Source organism: Tenrec ecaudatus, chromosome 6, assembly GCF_050624435.1.
Source record: "Tenrec ecaudatus isolate mTenEca1 chromosome 6, mTenEca1.hap1, whole genome shotgun sequence".
NCBI classification, from domain to species: Eukaryota; Metazoa; Chordata; class Mammalia; order Afrosoricida; family Tenrecidae; genus Tenrec; species Tenrec ecaudatus.
The window spans coordinates 30,319,165-30,342,855 of NC_134535.1; the positions used below are offsets into that span (position 1 = coordinate 30,319,165).

At 41.6% G+C, this 23,691-nt stretch overlaps 1 protein-coding gene across 1 annotated transcript in view; it reads right to left on the minus strand.

Moving 5' to 3' along the window:
• The window catches only part of CFAP54 (cilia and flagella associated protein 54), a 355,855-nt gene that overhangs the window by 78,429 nt on the left and 253,735 nt on the right, over nucleotides 1–23,691 (minus strand). The window contains exons 60-61 of the mRNA XM_075553212.1: nucleotides 15,238–15,336; nucleotides 14,571–14,712 (exon numbers count right to left, since the gene is read on the minus strand). Coding sequence (XP_075409327.1) covers nucleotides 14,571–14,712; nucleotides 15,238–15,336 — 241 coding nt within the window. The remainder of the gene's footprint in view (nucleotides 1–14,570; nucleotides 14,713–15,237; nucleotides 15,337–23,691) is intronic.

Genomic DNA, 23,691 nt, shown 5'->3' on the forward strand with positions numbered 1-23,691 from the left:
AGGTCTTGGGGTTGGCCCCAGTCCCAAATACTAAGTGGATGCCTCCCTCTCCCCCCAGAAGAATTTATTTGAAAGGACGGCATTGAATCTGCAGCTCCGGGAGAGGGACATATCTGATCAGAGCACATGAGAGCAGATGAAGGGGGAGGAGGAGAGAGTGGAGCACATCCTGGCCCACCAGGTCTTAAGGATGATGACCCCAATTAGAGCAGCCAGTCCCAAGAGAGGACCACATGGCCAGCCCCACTATGAGACATGACGTTCCTCACTGACCCACGGCTCTGAGGGGGACAGCACCGGATACACTGTGGTAATTGCGCCCGATCTGATCTCACCACACGGAAGCAAAGCACTGGGGGAGTGCAGCGAAAGAGCAAGGGAATGGAGTGGCAAAGTTCCAAGGGAATGCTAAAGGTGGATTTTGGGACCAGGGTGTGGTGCCCTAAGAGACTGGATGGGAAAGCACTCCTAAGGGCCAACAAACGATCCTTGAACTAACTACAAGCTTTTCTTATGTTTTGCTTTTTTGTCAGTGGTTTGTTGTTTTGGTGTATATTGTTGTTTGGTTTTGCTCTGTCTTGTTTTTGTGCATGTGATTATCTCTGCAGGTCTGTCTAAATAAAATAGGCTGGATGAACAATCTGGAGGAGAAAACAACGGGACTGACAATTCTGGGGGGACATGGGATGGGGGAGGGGGAGGGTAACAAAGTGGTGTTAACAAACCCAGGGACAAGGGAACAACAAGTGATCCAAATTGGTGATGCGGTGGGTGTGGGAGGCCTGGTAGGGCATGATCAATGGTAATGTAACCAAGAGGAATTGCTGAGACCCAGGTGGAGATGGAGCATGATAGTGGGACAGGAGGAAAGTCAAGGGAAATAGAGGAAAGAGCTGGGAGGCAAAGGGCATTTCTATAGGTCTAGATAAAGACATGTACATATGCAAATATATTTATATATGAGGATGGGGAAATAGATCTGTGTGCATATATTTATAGGTTTAGTATTTAGGTAGCAGGAGGACATTAGGCCTCCACTCATGTACTCCCTCAAGGCAAGAACACTTTCTTCTATTAAATTGCCATTCTATGATGCTCACCTGCCTGACACAACTGCTGAAGACAAAGCGGGTGAATAAGTAAATGTGGTGAAGAAAGCTGATGGTGCCCGGCTATCAAAAGATATAGCGTCTGGGGTCTTAAAAGCTTGAGGCTAAACAAGCAGCCATCTAGCACAGAAGCAACAAAGCCCACATGGAAGAACACACTAGCCTGTGTGATCACAAGGTGCTGAAGGGATCAGTTATCAAGCATCAAAGAACAAAAAATCATATCACTGTGTGCTTACCTCCATGATGCGATCGCTGAAGACAAATGGGTGCATAAGCAAATATGGTGAAGAAAACTGATGGTGCCTGGCTATCAAAAGATATAGCATCTCGGGTCTTAAAGGATTAAAGGTAAACAAGCGGCCATCTAGCTCAGAAGCAACAAAGCCTTCATGGAAGAAGCACACCTGTCTGTGTGATCACGAAGTGTCGAAGGGTTCAGGTATAAGGCATCATCAGAACAAAAAAATCTTTCCATAGTGAATGAGGGGGGGGGAGTGCAGAGTGGAGACCCAAAGCCCATTTGTAGGCCATTGGACATCCCCTTGCAAAGGGAGCTAGGGGAGGAGATGAGCCAGTCAAGGTGCAATGTAACAACGATGAAAAATACAATTCTCCTCTAGTTCCTAAATGCTTCCTCCCCTGCCCCCACTATCATGATCTGAATCCTACCTTGCAAGTCTTGCTAAACCAGAGGATGTACACTGCTACAGATAGGAACTGGAAACACAGGGAATCCAGGATGAATGATCCCTTCAGGATCAGTGGTGTGAGTGGCAATACTGGGAGGGTAGAGGGAGAGTGGGTTCGAAAGAGGGAACCGATTACAAGGATCTACATGTGACCTCCTCCCTGGGGGGATGGACAACAGAAAAGTTGGTGAAGGGAGATGTTGGACAGGACACGATATGACAAAATAATAATTTATAAATTTCAAGGGTTCATGAGGGAGGGGGTAGAGGGGAGGGGGGGAATGAAGACCTGATGCCAGGGGCTTAAGTGGAGAACAAATGTTTTGAGAATGATGAGGGCAGTGAATGTACAGATCTGCTTTTCACAATTGATAGTGATAAGAGTTGTATGAGCCCTTAATAAAATGATTTTTTTTAAAGAATACTGAGAGGAGGGATGGAATTATCAGCGAGGATGAAATTGAGATGAAGTGGAGAACTTTTAGAAAAGGAGATTGGGACATATTTAATGTCTACCTCATAGGGCCCATCCTTGTGCTAATTCTTCTGAAATTATTTATGAAATGTACAAATTTCATGGTACAAAGTCTCACTATCCTCAGCCCTTTTTTATCTTAAGTTGGCATTTAGTACATATATCATACCTTTCCATATTTCAATCACATCAAGTAGAATTGTGCAATTGCTACCACAGTTTACAAACAGTCGTTTTCTACATGGTCTCCTTGACATTGTCTCCCTTTTCCCCCTACCCACCACTGTCTCAACCGCCTCCCCCAAAAAAACCCTTATTCTACTTGCTGTCCCCCAGAGGTTCATCAATTCTGGGTTTCATATACTGAACAATGAAAAGCATAGAGCACCGCTTCAAGAAGGTGGACTCCATTCCACCATTCACAAGACACCTCTCAGATGCGCTCTAGTATGAACAAACAAAAACAGAACAAACAACACAAACCAAAAATGTAGAAACATGGAAACCAGATCAGGTTCAGCCTGCATCATAGGGGTGTGGGGGGGTTACTGACACAGTGTTAACTGTTCAGGTCAGAGTCATGCCTTTGATCTTCGGTCCTCCTCTCTCCCAAGCACTCTGTTCAGTGACCTTTTCCTCCCCTCTCTCAATTTTGGAGGGGGGCAGGGGGTCCTCCAGAGGCTGATTTCCTATGTTGTTCCACTGTCAGCCATCGCCTTCTGCACACCGGAATCTCAGAATCTAGGATCTGATACTGATCCCACCTTCAACTTCGGTTTATATGGATTCCAATCCTTTGGTGACTGATGATGGTGTGCTTCTTCCATGTGGACTTAGACGATCCTCACTTCTAAGGAACATTCCGGCCATTCTTTTTCCAATGGAGGTTTATTTCTTTTGCTGGCAGTCCACAGTTTATTAAATACTGTTCACCAACACCTTCATTCAAAGGCATTGATTCTTTCAATCATGTTGAGTCATTGTCTGGCCTTCACATTCACATGAGGTGAACTTGACTCTTCAAAGTAACATCTTTGGTTGTTTGTTTTTTTAACATTTTAAGGAGGTCTTTTGCAGCAGATTTACCCAATACAACAAGTCATTTGGTTTCTGGACTCCTGCTTCCCTAAACATTGATTGTGGTTTCAAGTCAAATGAAATTTTTGACAATCACAATCTTGCTTTCCTATAAAAATTATGATATTGCTTATTTGTTCAATTGTAAGGATGTTTTGTTTTCTTTAGGCTGGGGTGTGATCCACTTAGAAGGCTGTAGTCATTGATTTCAATCAGCAAGCAAAGTGTGTCATCTGCATGTCACCAGTTGTTAATGAGTCTTTCCCGTGGCCTGATACTTCATCTTCTTCTCAGGAGCTCAGCTTCTTAGGTCACTTGCTTAGTATACAGATTGAATAAATGTTGTAAGAGACCCAAACTCTGACATATACTTTTCCTTTTAAACAATGTTGTTTCAAACTGCTTTGTTTGAATGACTGCCTCTTGGTCTCTGTGTCCATCCCACGTGGCACTATGAAATGTTCTGGAATTCCCACTTTTTCTCATTGGTTTTCATTATTTGTTAGGATTCACGCAGATACATGCCTTTGCATAGTCAGTAAGACAGGAGTAAACACCTGTCTGGTCTGCCTTCGGCAAAGACGGATGTGAAATTAGGAAGGATGGCCTTTGTTCCACATCCTCTTCTCTCGTCGCCTGCCCTTTCTAGAAGATCCCTCTCAACGGACTACTGCAGCCACTTTGGAATTATCTTCAGTAAGGTGTGCTTGCATGTGATGTTAATGAGATTGTCCAATAGTTTCCACATTCTGTTGGGTCACTTTTCTTTGGAATAGGCATAAATACGAATTTCTTCCAGTTGGTTGGCCGGGTAGCTAGCTGCCTTTTAAATTTCTTGGTGTGGATGCGTGAGCATTTACAATGCTGTGCCCATTTCTTGTGACGCACCGATTCCTGGAGCCAGGTTTTTCACAAAGATTCCGCAGCAGCTTGGGTTTCTTCCTTCTAGTTGTTCTTGTGCTTTTCGCTGCCATATGCTCATGGTAAAATGAAAATTAGAATGCCAATTTCACCTAAAAGTATCCTCGATGAAGTACTACAAGTTGTTAATGCTATTAGACATTAATGTTATTAACAACTTCTTTTACTTCACCAAGGATAAGTAATAGAAGTAATGCTATTAACAAGTGATCCTTAAATACTGAGTGATTTCATATTTTGTGCAATGAATTCTTGAAGCCTTTCTGCTGTGTTCTAACATATAATGTCTCATATTTTTGTGACTGTTTGAATTGCAAGCGGAATGCATTCATTTCTGTGAAAGATCGTCTTTACTTGGAATAACAAGTGACAGGACAAACTACGTGTTTTCAGACGTAGATATGTGGCAGACATTTTCTCAAAAGTGAAAGAAAACAACTAGCAGCATTTGTTGCCAACAATAACATTCAATCTTTTAAGTAAAACTTTGAAATTTTCAACCTTGTATCTGCCATCATGAGCTTCCTAGTGCTTTTTCTGATAAGAATGGTGGTGATGAGAAAATAAACTATGTTGCCCAATGTAATGTATAAATATTTGGTATACTGTATAGCCCAATGTAATGTCTCAATATTTGGTATACTGCATAGCCCAATGTAATGTATCAATATTTGGTATACTGTATAGCCCAATGAGCCAATAGTTTCCCAATGTCTAATACATGATGCTGTTAAACCATGCATGGATAAGTGATTCACTCAAAAGGAATGCATTTTGATGTAACTACATATGGAAAAAGCTTGATGATCATGGTGTCAGAGTCCACATTGAAAGGGACTTTCTGAAAATGACTAGTCTCTAATATGAAATTGGTATCAAAGAAGAAAATCTACAATCCCTTGAAGAGAATAGATACATTGTCCAATTATTTATCTGTGCGAAGGCAAACTTTCCTTATGTATTTAATTAAAACGATATCTTGCAACAGATTGATTACAGTAGATATGAGATCCTAGCTATAACTTATTGAGTCAGAAATTAAAAATAGTTGGAGAAAGTTAAAAGCATGTTTCTCTTTTCAATAATTCCGGTTTTGCTTTAGAAAACATAGTCATTTTCATAATGATGCCTTATTTATGTTACTCTGTAATGATTTATTAGGGTACTTTTTGATGTTCTTGTGAATTTATTTTTTTCTGCTTTATTTTTTAATCATTTTTATTGGGACTCATACAACTCTTTTAAAACGAAATAAGTAATTCAAAATTTTGTTTCTAGTTCTATCCGAAGCTTATTTATTCTGTGATAATAGCTTTGTCTCCATTCGGTCACACTCTTTTGGAGTTGATTTTGGTGGTTATTGCGAGGTGCGCTATGATCACTCTTATCATCTGCATAGCTAACAGAGGACACAAAATAAAGCCGGTGCATTAGGAGAAGATTGTTCTTTCAGGAAATTCAGAATTTCACTGTGATATGTTAGTGAGGTAAAGCAGGAAGGAATGCTTCAAAGGTCTCCCATAAATCTAGAATAGTCATCCACCCTAAAATGGGACAACGAATACTGCTCCAAACAGGGCCTTCCGTTTTTATCACCCCGTTTACCTTTCCTTTCCCGTTTACTACCCCTGTCCCTCACTCACTGGCTGACATGCTGTCCAACATGGATGAGTGGCTTTCCTGTTCTTACTTGAGGGGGATTCAAAAAGTTCGTGGAAAAATAGATTTAGAGTTGCTGATACCAAGGGCTCAAGTAGAAAAAAAGGTTTCCAAAATGATGATGGCAACAAATGTACAAATGTGCTTGGATGGATAGATGGATTGTGATGAGTTGTACGAGCCCCCAATAAAAGGATTTAATAAATAAATAAAAAGAAGTACCCATAGACCCTGGAAGGTCCTGTTCATGTCATAGCTGTTGCAAGCCTCAAGACCATCTGCTCCCAGAGTTTGACATCCAGTTACTTTTATAATAGTAATTGTAACAGGACATGTTAATAAAATAAAATCTTTTTTAAAAGAAGATAATGTAATTTTTTTCAAGAACTTTTGGAAGCCCTCTCAGATTATCCCAGAAGTCCAACGTGTTGGCGTGCTAACTGTAGAGGCAGTAGCTACTTGCTGCTGCACAAGAGAGACACGAGCTTATCTACTCCGGCACAGAGTCACAGGCTCAGAATCCCTCCACGGGGTTACTCTGAGTCACACTCCATGCTTGTGGCAAGGGCATTAACACTGGAAGACAGTGGCTCTCACGTGACTTTTCCATGATGCGCAATGGGGCATGACTTCATGAGGCCATGAGATCACATCCTGAGGTGGTACCCCAGCTTTGAGGGATGTGGGCCACTGGGCATGATTGCTGTTCTACTCCTGCTGCCACTGTCTGTTCTGAGTAAGACACAGCTGTGGATGCCACCACGAGAACAAGGCGGTGTGTGCGCTCGGTTCCAACGGTCATCACAAAACTCAAGCAAAACCTCGTAACCAGCAAGCTTATTTTGACTTATAACCGCCCTAGAGGACCTAGTAGAAAAGAGCCTGTGGGTTTTCAAGGCTGCACATCTGCAAGGGAGCACAAAGCCCCGTCTTTCTCCCACTGAGCTGCCAGAGAAGCCAAACCGCTGAGCATACAGTTAGCAAGCTAACACAAAACCCACCAGCACCCCATTCTTCACAAAGAAGCTGTGAATAGTAGTTGATGATATTTTCCTAGAAAATTCTATATTTTATAAAACTTTTAATATTCATTTGATTCGGTTTAAACAGAACAAATGAAGAGAAATTCTCTGTACCAGTGGTGATTTTCTTCTCAATGTATTTGTAGGGATTACATAACAATTAATTTTCCTCAATAAATTGGCTAATAATTTGTTGCTTCTTTCCTCTTAAAGAATAACTTGATATTACTTACTGCATATATTCGTGTATCAACCAAGTTTTTTCAGCACATTTTTATGCAGTTCTTGTGGTAAAAGTGGGTGCCTTGGGTGATATTCAGGTTGGCTTATCCTCGAGTATATATGGTATTGTGTGGCTGTTGTTTTGCTGCGGCGGTGGTGGTTCGGTGTCATCAATTCCATTCCAACTCATAGCAAACCTCTGTGCAACAGAACGAACCCACGCCCAGGGCTGGGCCGGCCTCACACATATTGTGCTGCTGGAGCCCATTGAGGCCGCCACTGGGTCACCCCATCTTGTGGAGGGCCTTCTTCCCTGCGGCTCCTCCACTTTACCAAGCATGATGTTCTTCTCCAGGGACTGGGCTCTCCTGACAATACACCCAAAGCACACGAGACAAAGTCTCGCCTCTACGGATCATTTTGGTTGTACTTCTAACAAGAGAGATCTGCGTGGTCTTTTCTGTTTTCGATATTGAAAAATAATGTTAACAATAATAATGTCGAGAATATCTCTGTAAACAATAAATTTAAATGAACTAAAATTTCCTTCTACCCAAAAAAGGCAAATTTTATAATAAAGGACACTCAACTCTATGCCCCAAATGAAGTAGTATTTAAAAACAACATGATTTGGAGAAAACTGAAAATACAAGTTATGGGCACATGTGTGATAAGTGGACAATTTTTTTTTTGGTAGTTAGTTCAAGGATCTTTTGTTGGTCTTTAGGAGTGTTTTCCAGTCCAGTCTATTGGGGCACCATGCCCTGGCCCCAAAGTCCACTTTCAGCATTCCCTGGGGACCTTGCCTCTCCGTTCCCCTGCTGTTCCGCAGCACCTCCCAGGGCTTTGCCTCAGCGTGGGGGATCAGGCTGGGTGCGGTGCCCACACTGTGTCTCCGGAGCTGGCGGACAAAATGTTTTACATGCAAGCTGGGTGACCTTAATATCAGATAAAATTGAATTCTGACCAAAAAGCACCCCATCAGTGGTTCTCAACCTGTGGGTTGTAACCCCTTTGGGGGTCGCCCGATTCATAACAATAGCAAAATTACAGTTATAAAGCAGCAACAAAAACAATTTTATGGTTGGAGGTCACCACAACATGAGGAACTGTATGAAAGGGTCGCGGCATTAGTAAGGTTGCGAACCACTGCACCAAGGGAAATGAAAATGGGATTTGTACCTTTTACAATAATGATCCAGTTATTACAAATATGTATATTCCAAGCAACATACTATCTGGAATATTCAAGTAAATTCCTCAGATAGATGAGGACAAGTAGAAATGTTTTAGTAATAAAAACCAAACTCACTGCGGCTGAATAAATTCTTTAAGACAGGGCAGAACTTCCCCCTGTGGGTTCCCCAAACTCTAAAGTTTTACAGAAGTAGAAAGCCTCATCTTTCCCCCATAGAGTGGCTGGTGGTTCCAAACTACTGACCTTGCAGTTAGTAAATCCATAATGAAATTTGTAAGAGGAAACCTTTATTCACTTGGACAGGTTGTCGATCTATAATCTATGGACCAAATCTAGCCTGCTGCATGCTTACAGATGGTCTCTAAGAGCTAAGAATAGCTTCATATTTTTAAATGGGTGAAAAGAAATCATTACATTTTGAAAGGTAAAAATGTCACAGAATTCAAATGCCAGCATCTGTGAGGAATGTGTTAGGGGAACACAGCCACGCTCATTTAGCTATCTATTGTTTATGGCTCCCACAGAAGAGCTGAGGGATTACAAGAGACCATATGGCCCGGGAAACTGAAAAGATTTACTATGGGGTTGTTAAGAGCTGAATTGTGTCCCCCAAGAATACGTGCTTTAAATCCCAACCTCCATGCCTAATTATAATTCCCTTTGAGAATGGGTTAACTTTGTCATATTAATGAGGTCAGGGCGTCGCTTGAGCCAATCACTTTTGAGATAAAAAAAGAGAGATGGAACAAGGATGTGAGTAAGTAGAGAGGGGAAAAGAGAAAGCAAGCGACATTATGATCACCTAGACCTAACTCGGAAAAGACAAGGACCTTCTGAACCCAGAGCCAAGCGGGAGAGAAAGGCTTGCCCTTGGCATGGCACCTTGAACCCAGACATGTGCCCTTGTAAAGAGCACATACATGTATGGTGACTAACTGCGTCCACCGAGATAGCTTTTCATGGCAGCGCTACATCACTAAGATACCGGACATTTGCAGAAGATGTTTGACGTGTTCATAAAGGTTCAAGCAGAGGAAAATATCTATTATTGCTGTTAGTTGCCACCAAGTCGGTCCTGACTTGCAGCAACCTTGTGCATAGCAGTATGGCGTGCGGCTCAGTCCTGTCCCGTCTTTGAGGCGGCTGCTGTATTTGAGTCCATTATGGACTCAGTTCTTGCGGTGTGCCTTTGGGGTTCATGTCCCATTACGTTTCTATGCCTGTGTGTATGTGTGTGTGTGCCAGTCACTGTAATCGACTGAAATTTTATCATGCTTTTTAATGTGTGCCGACATTCCTCCTACATACACAGTTTGTTTCACCAAGGTTGGCTCCTTCATAACCAATTGGCTCACTTTCTGATGGTTGCAGTACACACGTACACACACACAGACACACATCCCCATTGCTATCACAGTGGTCTCCATTACACGTGTCTGTAAGTCGTTTCACTGTTGGGGATTGGAGGATGTGCTGTATCTGCCCCTTTAGTTCCCCACTGTTAGTGAGAATTGTAATTTTAAGAACTTGGAGGAATAGAGATACTACCAAAAGCCTAGCATTCCAATTTTTAGTTAGTATTGACCCTTAGTCTCTTAATCAGGACAAGGCAGTGAGGCAGAGACATATTGTGTTTGCTCTCATTAAGAGTCAGAGCAGAAGACGGGGGCAACTGTTATTCTCTGTTTTGTTCCATAAATTTCTTTTTTACATCCTGTCAAAGAGTTCACCAGCATTAGTGTTTCATATTACAAACCTGATGTATTTTTGTATATCATGCACATTTAATTGGGAGAGGCTGCATCTGGGGCCAATAGTCCTAAACAAACAACTAAGCCTGCTGTCACAGAGTCATCTGACTCCTAGTGACCCAATAGGACAAAGTACAATTGTCCCACAGGGCTTCAAAGGCTGTGAATCTTGGCAGAAGTAGACTATGTGGAGAAGTCAGTGTGCTCAAACTGTCAACCTTCCGGTTGTTGGCCAAGTGCTTAACCACTGTGCCACCTGGAATCCAAGGTCAAAAAAACCAACCTCACTGTCAAGTCGATTTTGACTCACAACAACCCTATTGGACAGGATTTCCCTGCCCCTGGAGGTTTCGGTAACTGTAACTTTTTAGAAGACTAGACAGCCCTATCTTTCTCCCACGGTGAGTAACTAACTGGTGGTTGTAAACTGCTGACCTTGCAGTTAGCAACCCTGTGAATACGCCGCCGCTATGTCACCACAGCTCCTTAACTTTGATTCAAAGTGTCTGGTCAGCTTTGAAGGGTCCTGCAGGCACTGTGGGATAAGTGCTGGACTACTAACCACAGTTCAGTGGTTCAAAGTCCCTAATCCTCCGAAGGGAAGAAGATGGGCTGTCTGTTCCTTTAAGGAGTCCCAGTCTTGCAAACACTCCTTACAGTGACTGTGATTTACAATCAACTTGATGGCCGGAGACAGTAGACTTTGAGCATTTCTTATCCTGTTCTTTTTTCTTTGCCACTTTTATTCAAGCCTCAACATAATAAAGACAAAGATATTGGGAATGTTTGAAGATGGCCCAAAGTGAGTATTTGATACATATTTGGGGCTTGAGATAGCTGGTTCTACATAATCAATTTTATTTTTGCTAACTACAAAACAAGGTAGAAGAAACCACAATCCACTGGACCAGCAGAATCGGCCTCGCTCAGTTCTCTCATTGTTCTGTACCTCATGGTACTGAGACGGTTCCCAGACACAGCAAACCTACAGGACAGAGGGGGGTCTCTGAGACCGCATATCTTTACAGAAGCAGATGGCCTCATCTTTCTCCCACATAGCAGAAGGGATGTTTGAACCACCCATTTTGCAATTAACAGAGCAACATGTACCCACAGCACCACTGCCCCTTGCGTTGTTCTACAGACCTCATCTAATTCTACTTCTGGCTCCAAACCGCAGATCCACTTCCACAGAGCCAAATCCAACTCACAATGACCATCTATGCTGTATCCAAAGCTGTCCATCTTGATGCGAGCAGATAGCCTCGTCTTTTGCCTGCTAAGCGGGTGGAGCGTTTGAACTACCAACCTCACAGTTAGCAGCGCTACGCTACCTGAGAGCACCACTGGGGCTCGTTTCCAGTTTGGGTAGGATTACCTCTCACAAATGCTAGCAAGCCTCTGATGGTCCATTTCTTAATGGAAAGGATTTGCTTCCTCTTCTCTCTGGCAGCCCATGCCACCAAGTTCATTGACATCTACCCCATGATACAGGCCATCTAGAAAGACGTTTCCAATGAACTCATCTGTCCATCCTGCTGGTGCTCAATATTCTCAAAGGACAAGGATTTGCTTCTAGCACATCCATCTGCCTTTATTAATGGGGTGCTCTTAAAAGACAAATGTGTGGCACTTCTGTGTATATGCCTGATCTGACTGTCCGTGGTGATTGGAAGCTGACAGAGGGCAGCACCTCCTTCCTTCTGGACAGATCTGGTCCCAGTGCTCTGCCCACCATAACCCAGAGCGTTGCTCACCAACAGGACCATAGAGGGAAGCAAATCATCATTTTAAGTGAAGGTTACCCATGAGGTTTTCTTCAGGATGCTAATTTATGATAATGTACGGAAAATCAAACAACTTTTATTTGTTGTTGTTAAGGGATTTTTGCCTTCAGCAGTTCATTACCATATGAACCTCACTGCCGGTAGGGTATTTGTGTCTGGTAGGGATTCAGAGCCTCCCTCTAACATACACACTGAGGTGAGGGACATAACATGCATTCATTATCAGACTGCCAGGGAAAGACTGGCAGGCAACATTATGATTCTTAAGGAGAGGCAAAATGCAAAACAAATTGGACTTTAAAATTTGGTAATTTCATAGTTAAAGTACTAAAGAAGTGCTAATGGAGTGAAATGGAAATGAAAAGAAATTAGAATATGCTAGCAAAGTCACTGACACAGAGAAAGAAAGCATGCATTCACTTATGGAGCAGAACTGAGAGGAACACTACCGTTCCACTGAATCAACTAAGACCATTCTAGTGGGGCATGAGCACCCTCATTTGGAACCACGGTTAACATCACTAACTGATGAAAGCGGCACCTCTGCCTGTCTCTCCAGAGCGGGGGTGGGGTGAGAGTGCGGGTGATATTCACCATCCTTGTCAGAGATCCACAGACTTAATTCATCACATGTGATCATTTGGATTCAGCAACCCTTCATGCCCTCTTCCTCCCTTACGTCATGGAGGATGATGGACATGCCATGACAAATGGAACGGGGTGTGAACAGATGCCTGAAGTGCGCTTGTGGGATTTGCCTTGACCCTTAATGCTCAGGTGGGCAACTATGAGAAGAGCACCTTCCAGGCAGCCACTGCCCCTCTAGTCTGGGTCTCATCACAAACACACACTGAATATAGCCCAGCCGACAGCCCCAGCAGAACGGATGAGCCTAAGAATGAATTCTTGTCTTTAAGTCGCAGTATTTTAGGGTGATTTGTAACAGCAAAATTCTGGCAGTAACTGACAAATGCAGCATGTTAGAGCCCTAAAAATTAGTGGAGTGCAGGGAATTAGCTAGGATGCAGTGGACACATCTTAATAAGGGGTCGCTAAAAAGAAGAAATAGCTATGTTGGAAGACTGAGTCACAGATCAGAACAATGGTGTTGACAGAAAGATTTTGGCAGAATCAGATGTCATCTGAAATCTCTTGCTTCATATTGTACTCTTTGGGAGCAAAACAATCCCGTATGCTTCCAGCAGGGCCGCAGGCCTGCCATTTCGGATCACGGAGGGCTGCTAAGCAGTGACCTGTGCCCCTGCTGGCAGCTAGTCTCCCAGATTTCCCAATGAAAGGTCAACGGCTTTGTCCTCTGGGAACTCTAAGGAAGACCACGCATCCAGTCTGAGCATGCTGTTGCTTCCACCTGTGACTTGGGTGGTTGTTGAAAGAGCAGCCCATCCCTATCCGGTGAAAGTTCAAACTCATTAACCCCTTTGGTACAATACTCATCCAACACCCAGCAATAGAATCCTGTGTTTTTGTGAAATGTCAATCTGGATAAGATTCTGGTACCATATTTCTTAGCACCTATCACAGGGCTTAGCACACCAGATGCCCTTGGCATTTCCAAAGAATGAAAAGACAAACATATAAATGAATGTTAAATACTTAATCATTGAGTCTTCAGTTACAGATTACTAGCTAATAAAGGAGTTAGAAACAGAAGTTTAAATAGTAGGGAGTCGAGTTGAAATTCTGATCATTATTATTGAACGCCTAGTCTGTTTAACATTATGTGATTTGTTACAATGCACACGAGTCCCACTTGGTGACAATTCAATCTGGCCCACGGTGAGCCCGTGGGGGTAGAAATGCGCTGCAGAGGGCTTCAATGGATGATGTTTTGGAAGGATCCCATCATTGGGTCAAACGCCTCTCATTTGAGGTACCTCGGGGTAGACTTGAACCATCAACCTTGTCGTTACAGCAGAGCAGTTAACTGTCAACACCACACAGAGACCTACTAGACCCATTCCCAAATCAAGTGACCAAGTCTTTGCCTTCCTGGAGCTTGTGGCAGCTGAACGTAAGAAAAATATCAAACCCACGCCCACACATGCATGAATACTTATAATCGTTAGGAGAAAGACTAACAAGTGTGTGAGAGTGGAGACATATTTTAGATTAGAGATGCAGGGATGGTCACTCAAGGGAACATTTCAAAAGGTCCCACTTGTCCTGTGTAAATCAGACAATAAACACACTGAGGCATCTTTCCCACCGAAGTCTGCGTCTGACATGCAGCAGCGGACTGAGTGAAGTGTGTACGCGTGTACGGAGGTAAGTGCCCTATGTTGGACCTTAGAGTTGGGAGTGCCTTTTCAGCCCTTGGAGCAGTGGTTCTCAACCTGTGGGTCGTGACCCCTCTGGGGGTCGAACAACCCTTTCACGGGCTCACCCGATGCATAACAGTAGCACAATGACAGTTATGAAATAGCAATGAAAATAATGTTAGGGTCGGGGATCACCACCACCTGAGGACCTGTGTGAAAGGGTCGCGGTGAGAACCACTGTCTTGGAGGTTTCCGCGAGCATTCTCCACCCTAAAACCCCACACAATTGTTCAAATCACCACACAGAAAGACCTTTGAAACTTTCTCACATATTACAAATGCCACATTTTCCTAAACTGCTTACAGGTTCTAACATACCAAGCAAATAATCCGTGTATGAAGACAAAAGATCCACAGCGGCAAATTCGGGGACATTTGGCGATGCCACCTGGTTAACTTTGTCAATGCCTGAATCCTTCTTCCCAATAAGCTGATTAATTGCCAGCACAGCTTCACTGACCTATGATTGAGGCAAACATTAGAATTCATTACGGAAGCTAGCAATAGGCAACAAACATGGAAAGGTTGAATTCATTAGATCATGTTCAATATACGTTGGGAGAAAAAAATAAAGACAACCTGAAATATAATAGGTCAAGTCTCACTGTGTGGTATATATCACAGCCGAACAATGCATTATTGTTGACAATTTAATTAATGCATCAGTCACTTTAAATAGACCACCTCACCCAGCTGTAGCAGATATTTGTCAAAAGGTCAGACACAGGCACATGTATATCTGCCAATATTTTCATTTTTTCAAAAAGCTAAAACCCATGCAGTCGAGTGTGGCTACTAGACATTAAAAACACTTTGCAAACAGAGTGCCTTTCTAACCATTCCAAAGAAGCACCATTAGCACACATCTCGAAACATGTCAACTTTCCTTTCTCTTGTACAGATATACGGTGTTACCCCGACAGCTGGTAGCGAGAGAATCGGAATAAGACAGTGAGAAACAAGATTCAACAATGACCACACCCACCTGTGCTGCACCTCTAATTGAAATCCAGGCCAAAGCTGTGGACAGTTCACATTTAGTGACAGGTATCTCTTTAAGAGAACTCGGCCTTCTGGAGGAAGACTAAACACAGAGCAAACTGGTTACATAATGGCAAAGACATCATAAAGACTTATGGTAAATGTTCTTAACTTCTACAGATGGCATTTTAATGGAAGACTATGGAGCCATCAAGAATAATGATACGACAACGGACAATGAAAAAGCCGTTCAAAACATATCATGGAAAGGAAAATATAGGTCACAAAATAGTATGCAAAGTATAGTCCTGCTTTTGAAGAAATTGTATATTCATATATTCCCTGTAAACAGAAAGCTACTAACTGGTCATTACTAGGTTTTAAGAGTGATTACATTGCTTTATACTTTTTAAGATTTTCTACAATAAGCTTGAATTCCTTGCATAATTAAGTCCATAAAAATAGCACTTTAAGAAAATAAAAGTTTAAAATGAAAGACCTGTAAGTTTAACATATTCTGTGTACAGATGTCACAAATCAGAATATTACTTAATAATTATTAATGGTTATAGGCTGTCAGCTTTCCAGCTGAGAAAATGTTAAGGGTATAATGTTCTCACAAAATTCCACAGAAGAGCAAGGAGAAACAGTGAATGGAGACATTTTTATCATGGATGTACATATGCACAGGTGGATGTGTACTACTTTCCTAATTGATGTATGTAAGATGGTAAAATAGTTCTTAACTCTGACACCAAAAACATGATCTATAAAAGAAAAAAATGATAAACTAGACTTCACTAAAATTAAAAATTTGAACTCCTCGTGTCACCATTAAAAAATGTCTTGGTAGCCTATTGATTATAAGTTGGGCTTCTAACTTCCAGGCCAGCAGTTCAAAACCACCAGCAAATCCCCGGGAGAAAGATGGGGCTTTCTACTCCGGTAGAGTCACAGTCTCGGAAAACCACAGGGACGCTTTTACCCTGTCCTAAAGGTCAGTATGAGTCAACATTGACTCAATGGCAGTGAGTTTGGGGTTTTTTTTATTAATCATTTTTTGGGAGGAGTTCTTACAAATCTTATAACAATCCATCATTCCATTGTATTAAGCACATGAGTACATATGCTGCCATCAACATTCCAACATTTTTTCTTTCTATTTGAGCCCTTGATATCAGCTCCTCTTTTTTCCCCTCCCTCCCCCTGGCAGCGAGTTTTGAGTATCATCACCGACCACAGTGAAAAGCAATCAAGTCATCAACTAAGATAAAATATCTGCAAATCAACTGAGGCAGTACTTCTATCCACTATATATATTATGCATCAATTATATATATACATATATCTCTTAAAATGTAATTATCAAAAAATACAAGTAGCCCCATTTTAAAATGGGAAAGAATTTGAAAAGCTATTTCTCCAAAGAAGATATGAGAATGTCTAATAAGCATATGAAAAGATCTCCGCATCCTCAGCCACTAAAGAAATACAGATCAAACCACAATAACTCACTGTGCTCACTTATCTCATTGCACCCACGAATCAAAAACTCAACCCAATGCACTGCCTTCCAGTCAATTCTGACTCACAGCGGTCCACTATAGAGGGCTTCCAGGACCACATCTTCATGGGTACACAGTCCCAGCTTTGTCCTGAGGAATGGTTCGAATCGTTTTGTGCTTAGCAGGCCTCAACATAATCCACAGCCCACCCTGGCTCCTTCTGTATCCGTTAGATGGCAATAAGAATCACAATAAAAGATAATAACAGGTCATTGGTGAGCATGCGAAGAAATTGGACTCTCGAAAACTATGGATTGGAATAGAAAATTATGCAGCCCCTTCAGAAAACATCTAGCAGATGCCCAGAAGGTTCCTCAATGTGTTTCCGTACCCCGGTGATTTCTCTTGGTGTTTATACCCTCTCAGGCACCTCTCCAAGAGCGATGAAACCATTTGCCCATGCAAAAGCTTGTACAAGAACACTTAAGACTGCATTATCCATGTAAGCCGTCAAAAGCAGAAACAATCCAAGTATTAGATTCAGTGGTTAGAAAATGTGTGGAATCTTATAAATGGAATGAACTACTGGGTTCAGTCTACAAAACATGACTATGGAAACCTTAAAGTCACATGAATGAAGCAAACACAGAAGAATAAGTATCATTGTTGTATGGTTCCATTTCTATGAAACCTCCAGAGAATATAAATCTAGAGCAATAGAAAGCAGATCAGTGGTTGCCTGGAGCAGAAGGACTAAAAATACAACATGGGGATCGGCTGGGGATGCTGGAAATGATCGAAAACTGGTTGGTGGGAATGGTTTCACTTCTCCGCACATTTCCTAAAAGCCTGTGAATTACACAGTTACAATGGGTACATCTCATGGGATGAAAAGAAAGTATGCCTCAATAAGTTTGTTTGTTTTTCACTGTGTGCTGGATTTTTTGCCTTTGCGTGCATGATTTTTTAACAGTTTGTGGCCCTATGGTTCACAGGCCGTACCATTTAATAGTTCGATCATATTAAGAACTGTGCCATCATCCCCACCAGAATTCTAGGATATTTTCTTCTTTCTCATACTCATTGCTACTAGCCCCCAAATTTCCCCCCTCCAAACTCCCTCACCATGCCCCTAGGTAATCCTTAATCAAGTTACCCTCTCTACAGATTTACCTACCCTGGATTTCATATACAGAAAGTATACAAAAACAATAGAAAACCCTCAATCAAAACAAGCAGGAACTATTAAAAACTGAAACAATTTCAAAACGGGGCAAAAGGGAGATCAAATGATGAGCTGTTACATTTTAACCTACCTACCTCTGCCATAACTGCACATAACTCTCGCTGGTCAGAGGCCTGGCGCATGGTCAGAGGGGATTCACTGGAGGCTTAATTCACATGGGGACACTGTAAATGGAGTTTCAGCTTCCACTGTCATCCTTAGCCTTTGCAAACTAGGTGTACAGAATTTAAGCTCTGACATGTCCCCCTTTTGGATTTTATTATTTTAAATCCTTGGATAACACAGGCTGGTGTGCTTCTTCCAAGTGAACATAGTTGAAGCCTCACTTAGATGGCTGCTTGTGTTAAGACAAGTCTTTATGCTCGCAAATGCTATTCTTTCAGATAGTTGGGCACCATCTAGTTTCTGCACCCACTCTACTATAGCACCTGCATCATAAGTGATCTTGTCATGAGAGCAAGTATTGAATAAGACCACATCAAAAGAACTAATTGTTCTTAGATAAGAACTACAATTAAGTGCAAGCCCAAAATACATTCATATATTTATGGCTTCTATATATGTCTCTGGTTTATTTTAGCGACATCATTATAAGAACTAATTCTTCTTAGATAAGAACTACAATTAAATGCAAGCCCAAAATATATTCATATATTTATGGCTTCTATATATGTCTCTGGTTTATTTTAGCGACATCATTATCATAATAACAGAGAAGATTATAAATCATCCCCATTGGACATAAGGTAATCCTATTGATAATGTCATGAATTGAGCCAAGGGTATAGAATTGAAAAGCACTGTTGAGAAAAAGAAAGTATACATATATAGGCTGGCTTTTCAGACCTCACTACATGAATTGTTGACTTGTACAAATAAAACGTTTAAGTGACTGGACACTTTTACATAAACAATGAGGGTTGGTGATAGGGCAAAACTTTTAATAGCATTCATTCACAAAAGCAGAACCATGCCTGCCAGACTAATAGATGTCATAAAAAAGCAAAGAGGTCATTAACACAGTCAATGTATCGTAGTCCTGGGCCACCATTCCCTGGACATCATCAAAGCATGAGATCCAAGCCAAAGTCCAACGACTACCAAGCCCATAACCTTCCTACAGCAGTCATCTCTTCTCTTTCCAATGGAGTCTGCCAGCCCCTTCAATCTGCTACAGGTGAGTTCAAAGTAAAGCCTAGTCACTTCAAGGGGTTTCTACACAGAATCCTTCCAGAATGACCTATGAAGGATGTTGGGTGCTGTCTTAGGCTGGGTTGACTAGAGAAACAAATCCACCCTTACATGTGTAAGGCATTATCTGTGTAAGAAAGAGGTCTATATAAAGAAGTAATTGTATCCCAGGAAAACAGCCCAGCCCATACCAACTCAAGGCCCAAAGTCAGAGACTAGTCCATAAGTCCTTCTTCAGACTCATGCAGCCACCGTGCAGTGATGCAAAATGCAGGGATGTCACAGGCCGGTGGGTGAAACGTCTTGTGGATCCAATGGCAGTAGAAGCATCACAGGGCTCAGGCAGGTCTCAGTAAGGTTCGCTGACATGAAGGTGAAGGCAGGGGTGAGGCATGGTTTCCCAGGTCCCTCCTTATGAAAAGGTCATGACTACAAAGAGGCACCATCTAGAGGTGACCTGATTGACAGAATAGACTCAACCCCTATACTTCAAGTTGGCACAAAATTATTTAACTACCACAGGTGCCTCGGAAGAACAGTCTAAAGTCCCAGTGGTCTATAGCACACAGCCTGGGTCACCCAGGGCTGGACAGAAAACTCGCCCTTGGGGTTCTACTGTATGTCTTATTAAGTGTTTTTTCCCCAATGGCTAGTTGCATAACCAGGTTGGAAAATGTGTACCAGTTGAACCTTTCTGTGGATTGTCCTCCTCCAAGTTCACTACTTGCAAAATTCCTACTCATCCTTCAAAATGCTACTCATCTGGGAAGCTTTCTCCAGCATTCCCCCAAAGCACAACTCATGCGTACTTTTGTATGTAGTGTGTCCACATAATTCTGGCACGTGTACAAGACTAACATGTGAGGGGGCTGCACTACTTTGGGGGGAAATATGTGTACATATATTGCCCACATGGTTTGCACAAAGATGCTGTCACTCCTGCATTGCTCCTCTTCTCCACCTTCTTATAGCTTGATGACAGTCCTTTTCATCCTCAGACACATGCAGGTGTACCAAAAAGCCTAACTGTTTCAAAGCTATGTACTTTACACTTTTTTACAAAACAAACTTATCGCCTTCAAAGTACTTTCCATAACACTTAATACGTTTGTTAAATCTGCGATTCCATTCTTGGAAACGTTTTTTCAGACTCATCTGTTTGGAAGACTGACAGCGCCTCCTTCGTTTTTTTTTCTTTACCTCTTCTGTGTCACCAAATCACTGTCCTTTCCTGACCCTCTTCATTCACAGAAACAAAAAGAAGTCACACAGAGTGAGGTCAGGTGAATAAAGTGTGTGTGGGGGGTGGGGTGGGGGGGGTTAGAGACCCAAAAGTGATGCACTGAAATTACTGCATGAGCAGGTACATTTTTCTGGTGGCAAAACCAGTCCCCCATCTACCACAAATCAGACCTTTTCATTGTTGCACTATCTTTTCAGAAACTAAATAGAAATCTTGATTAATAGTGTGACCTGGTAGAATGAACTACAAATGCACTACAAGTCAACATTGTCATCCCTAAGGGGAAGTTGATGGACATCCAGAACGAGGTTTGTCATCAACTGACATTTCAACTTTTTTGAAATGAGAAAACAGCTAGCATACTTGAATTTTCCCCATAGCACTGTCCTTGTAAGCCGTGTTCAACATCACAACAGTTTCTCAGGCATTTTTCCTGATCAGGAAACAAAATTTCACAGCCACACGCTGCTCTCTTAAATCAGCCATCACACACACACACAAAAAACGAAGTTCATGTGAAATTGTTTTTATGAAAAAATTCACTGTGACCAGAGAGAACCTTCCCAGGAGATGCCACTGGGTGCACTAACTCAGAGCGAGTTGCTGGGTACACAGTGGGAAAAATGTGTACTATGAAAGCTCCACCTAGCTGGATATTTTTCCCATATTGGGGGGAATACCCCCTCATAAATATTTCTTTCCCTTCCTAGACTCCATGATATTTAAGAAAAAACATGCATGCCATGTAGTCACTCAATAAATATGTGGTAAATATAGTTACTCATTTAATATGTGGTTAATAAGTAAAGAATTAGCTAATTGAATTAGTGAACAATGATTGAATGCTTAGTATGAACAAAATACTTTAGAATGAAAGTTTAACCAGAATTACATAACAAATGTAACAATTAAATTTCTTAGCACTTTTTATGTGCCAACTACCATTATCTTAATTCTCTTTGTTGTTTTAAGAGCTATCTTCATCTGCATTTCAAAAATGTGGAAATTAAGTCTTAGAAAGCCCCAAATTATACAGTAATTGTATCATAAAATTAATATTAAAACCCAAGCCAATGCTATGGTTATTCTGTTATATTGCTTTCTATCAAAAGAAACAACATGTTTTCTTTTGAAAATCTATTGTGTTTATGAGGAAAAAACTCAGACATTACATTTCAATGGTCTGAATAAATCTGCATTAAATTCTCGTACTTGTTTTGCTGTTTTCTATGCTCCTAGTAATTGTGTAGCTTGGTAAAATATTTATGTCATGATATACAGAAAAATTATCATATTGCATGGAATTATATTATTCTTTTTGTCTAAATCTAAACTCATAATTACAAGCATTTCTCATGTAAAGGCCAAAAAGGTAACATAACATTATCCTAACGTCCTATTAATTTTCATTGCCACTTGCTATGAAAATAAAGATTTTTCTCACCCCTTATTGGAAATAAACATGTTTATCACACCACAGAAAGCAAGTTTTTCTAGTTTGTAATCATTCAGATTAAAAATAATAATAACTCATATCCACCTAAGGCAGTTACCACATGAATAATTCAATTGAAAGTCTGTTTGCCTAAAGGTTTCAAATCATAGTTATGCTGTCTGAAAAATTAGAAATTTGAGACTAACACTTTCCAAAAAGATCTCTTGAGGTCAAAAAATTATTCAATTAGGATGAAATATACAAGCTTATAAAAATTTAAAAATAAGAAAAAGTGTAACTGAGATCACATATCTCAAACCCACCCAAGCTGATTCCTTCCTGAATGGTCTTGCTCAGTATAGATCCTTAATACGGGTAATTTCCAGAGCACCTGGAGCAGCATTCTCTGGGTACTTGTAGGAAATGGTGAATCTCGAATGCCAGGACTAATTAATTGAACCGCCATTTTCACGAGGTCCGCGGAAATATTACTGCACCTTAGTTGGAGAGGCTCATCTCTACATTGAAAGAAAACCCAGTGGTGCAGCACAGTAAGCACTGGCTGCCACCCAGACAGTTGACGGGCCGAAAGGGAAGGATGAGGCTGTCTGCTCCCGGAGAGATCCACAGTCATGAACACCCTGTGGAGGAGGCCCACTCTGCCTTATATGGTTGCTCTGAACCAGAAGCAATTTGATGGAAGTGTGTTTACCATATATTGAGGAGTCACTGGGTAGAGCAAATGCATTCTACAGCTAACAGAAAGTTAATGGTTCTAATCCACCCTGAGGTGTTATGGAAGAAAGAACTAGTGATGCATTTCCAAAGAGTCAGCCATTAAAACTCTTTGGAAACAACTCTACTCTGCCACACATAGAAGTATCAGTGCCAATTCAATGGAAATTGAAATATTTTATTCTTGTTTGAGGAACCTCGGTGGCATAGTCGACTATGTGTTTGGCTGCTCATTGCAAGGTCAGCTGTTCGAATGCTTGCTTGCTACTTCCATAAAGATCTGCAGCTTCAGAAACCCAAAGGGACAGTTCCCCTCACAGGGTTGCCATGAGTCAGAATGGACTCAATGGCAAGGAGTGATTGAGTTTACTCTAGACGGGACCACAGTAGCTCTTTGTGTGGGTCCCTCCGCTTTATCAGAGCCCAACTGAATATCACAAGTTCCACCCACACTCTCGCTAATACTAATTTAAAGAGTCTCCTCATTCCATTCCCCTTTTTGTTCTTCATTCCCTTCTACCTCTCTTCCTTTATTGGTTTATAGTCTGCCCCACACCCCCCTCTTTAGGAAAGTAAGCACCAGGAGAAAAGGAACTGATTTCTTTCTGGAAATTTATTTTTCACTTTGCTTTAAAATATATAACGAGTGGGTACGGATTGAAGGAATGAATGCGTCCATCAAGACTTGATCTGAGTATAGACCATATGTAGTGGATACAACTATATAAAGAAGACCATGGCTAAGTTGTAGGCTCATTAACAACTTGATATGCAGATGACACAATTTTGCTTGCTGAAAACACAAAAGATTTGAAGTATCCCTGGTGAAGATCAGACTACAGCTTTCAGTATAAATTACAATTCAATGCAGAGAAAAGAAAAACCTGTAGAACTGTCTCCACAAACATCACCATAAATAGGAAAAAGGTTGTAGTTGTCAAGGACTTAAATTTACTTGGGTTCCCTACCAACACTTGCAGAAGTCAAACACCAGGTTCAAGGTCAAAACTGTGCCCGGCCAAGGCCCCGGTGTTTTCAGTCACCTCCTACACATACATGTGAATATGGGGGACTGGGACACGCTGGTACATTTGAGCAGTGGT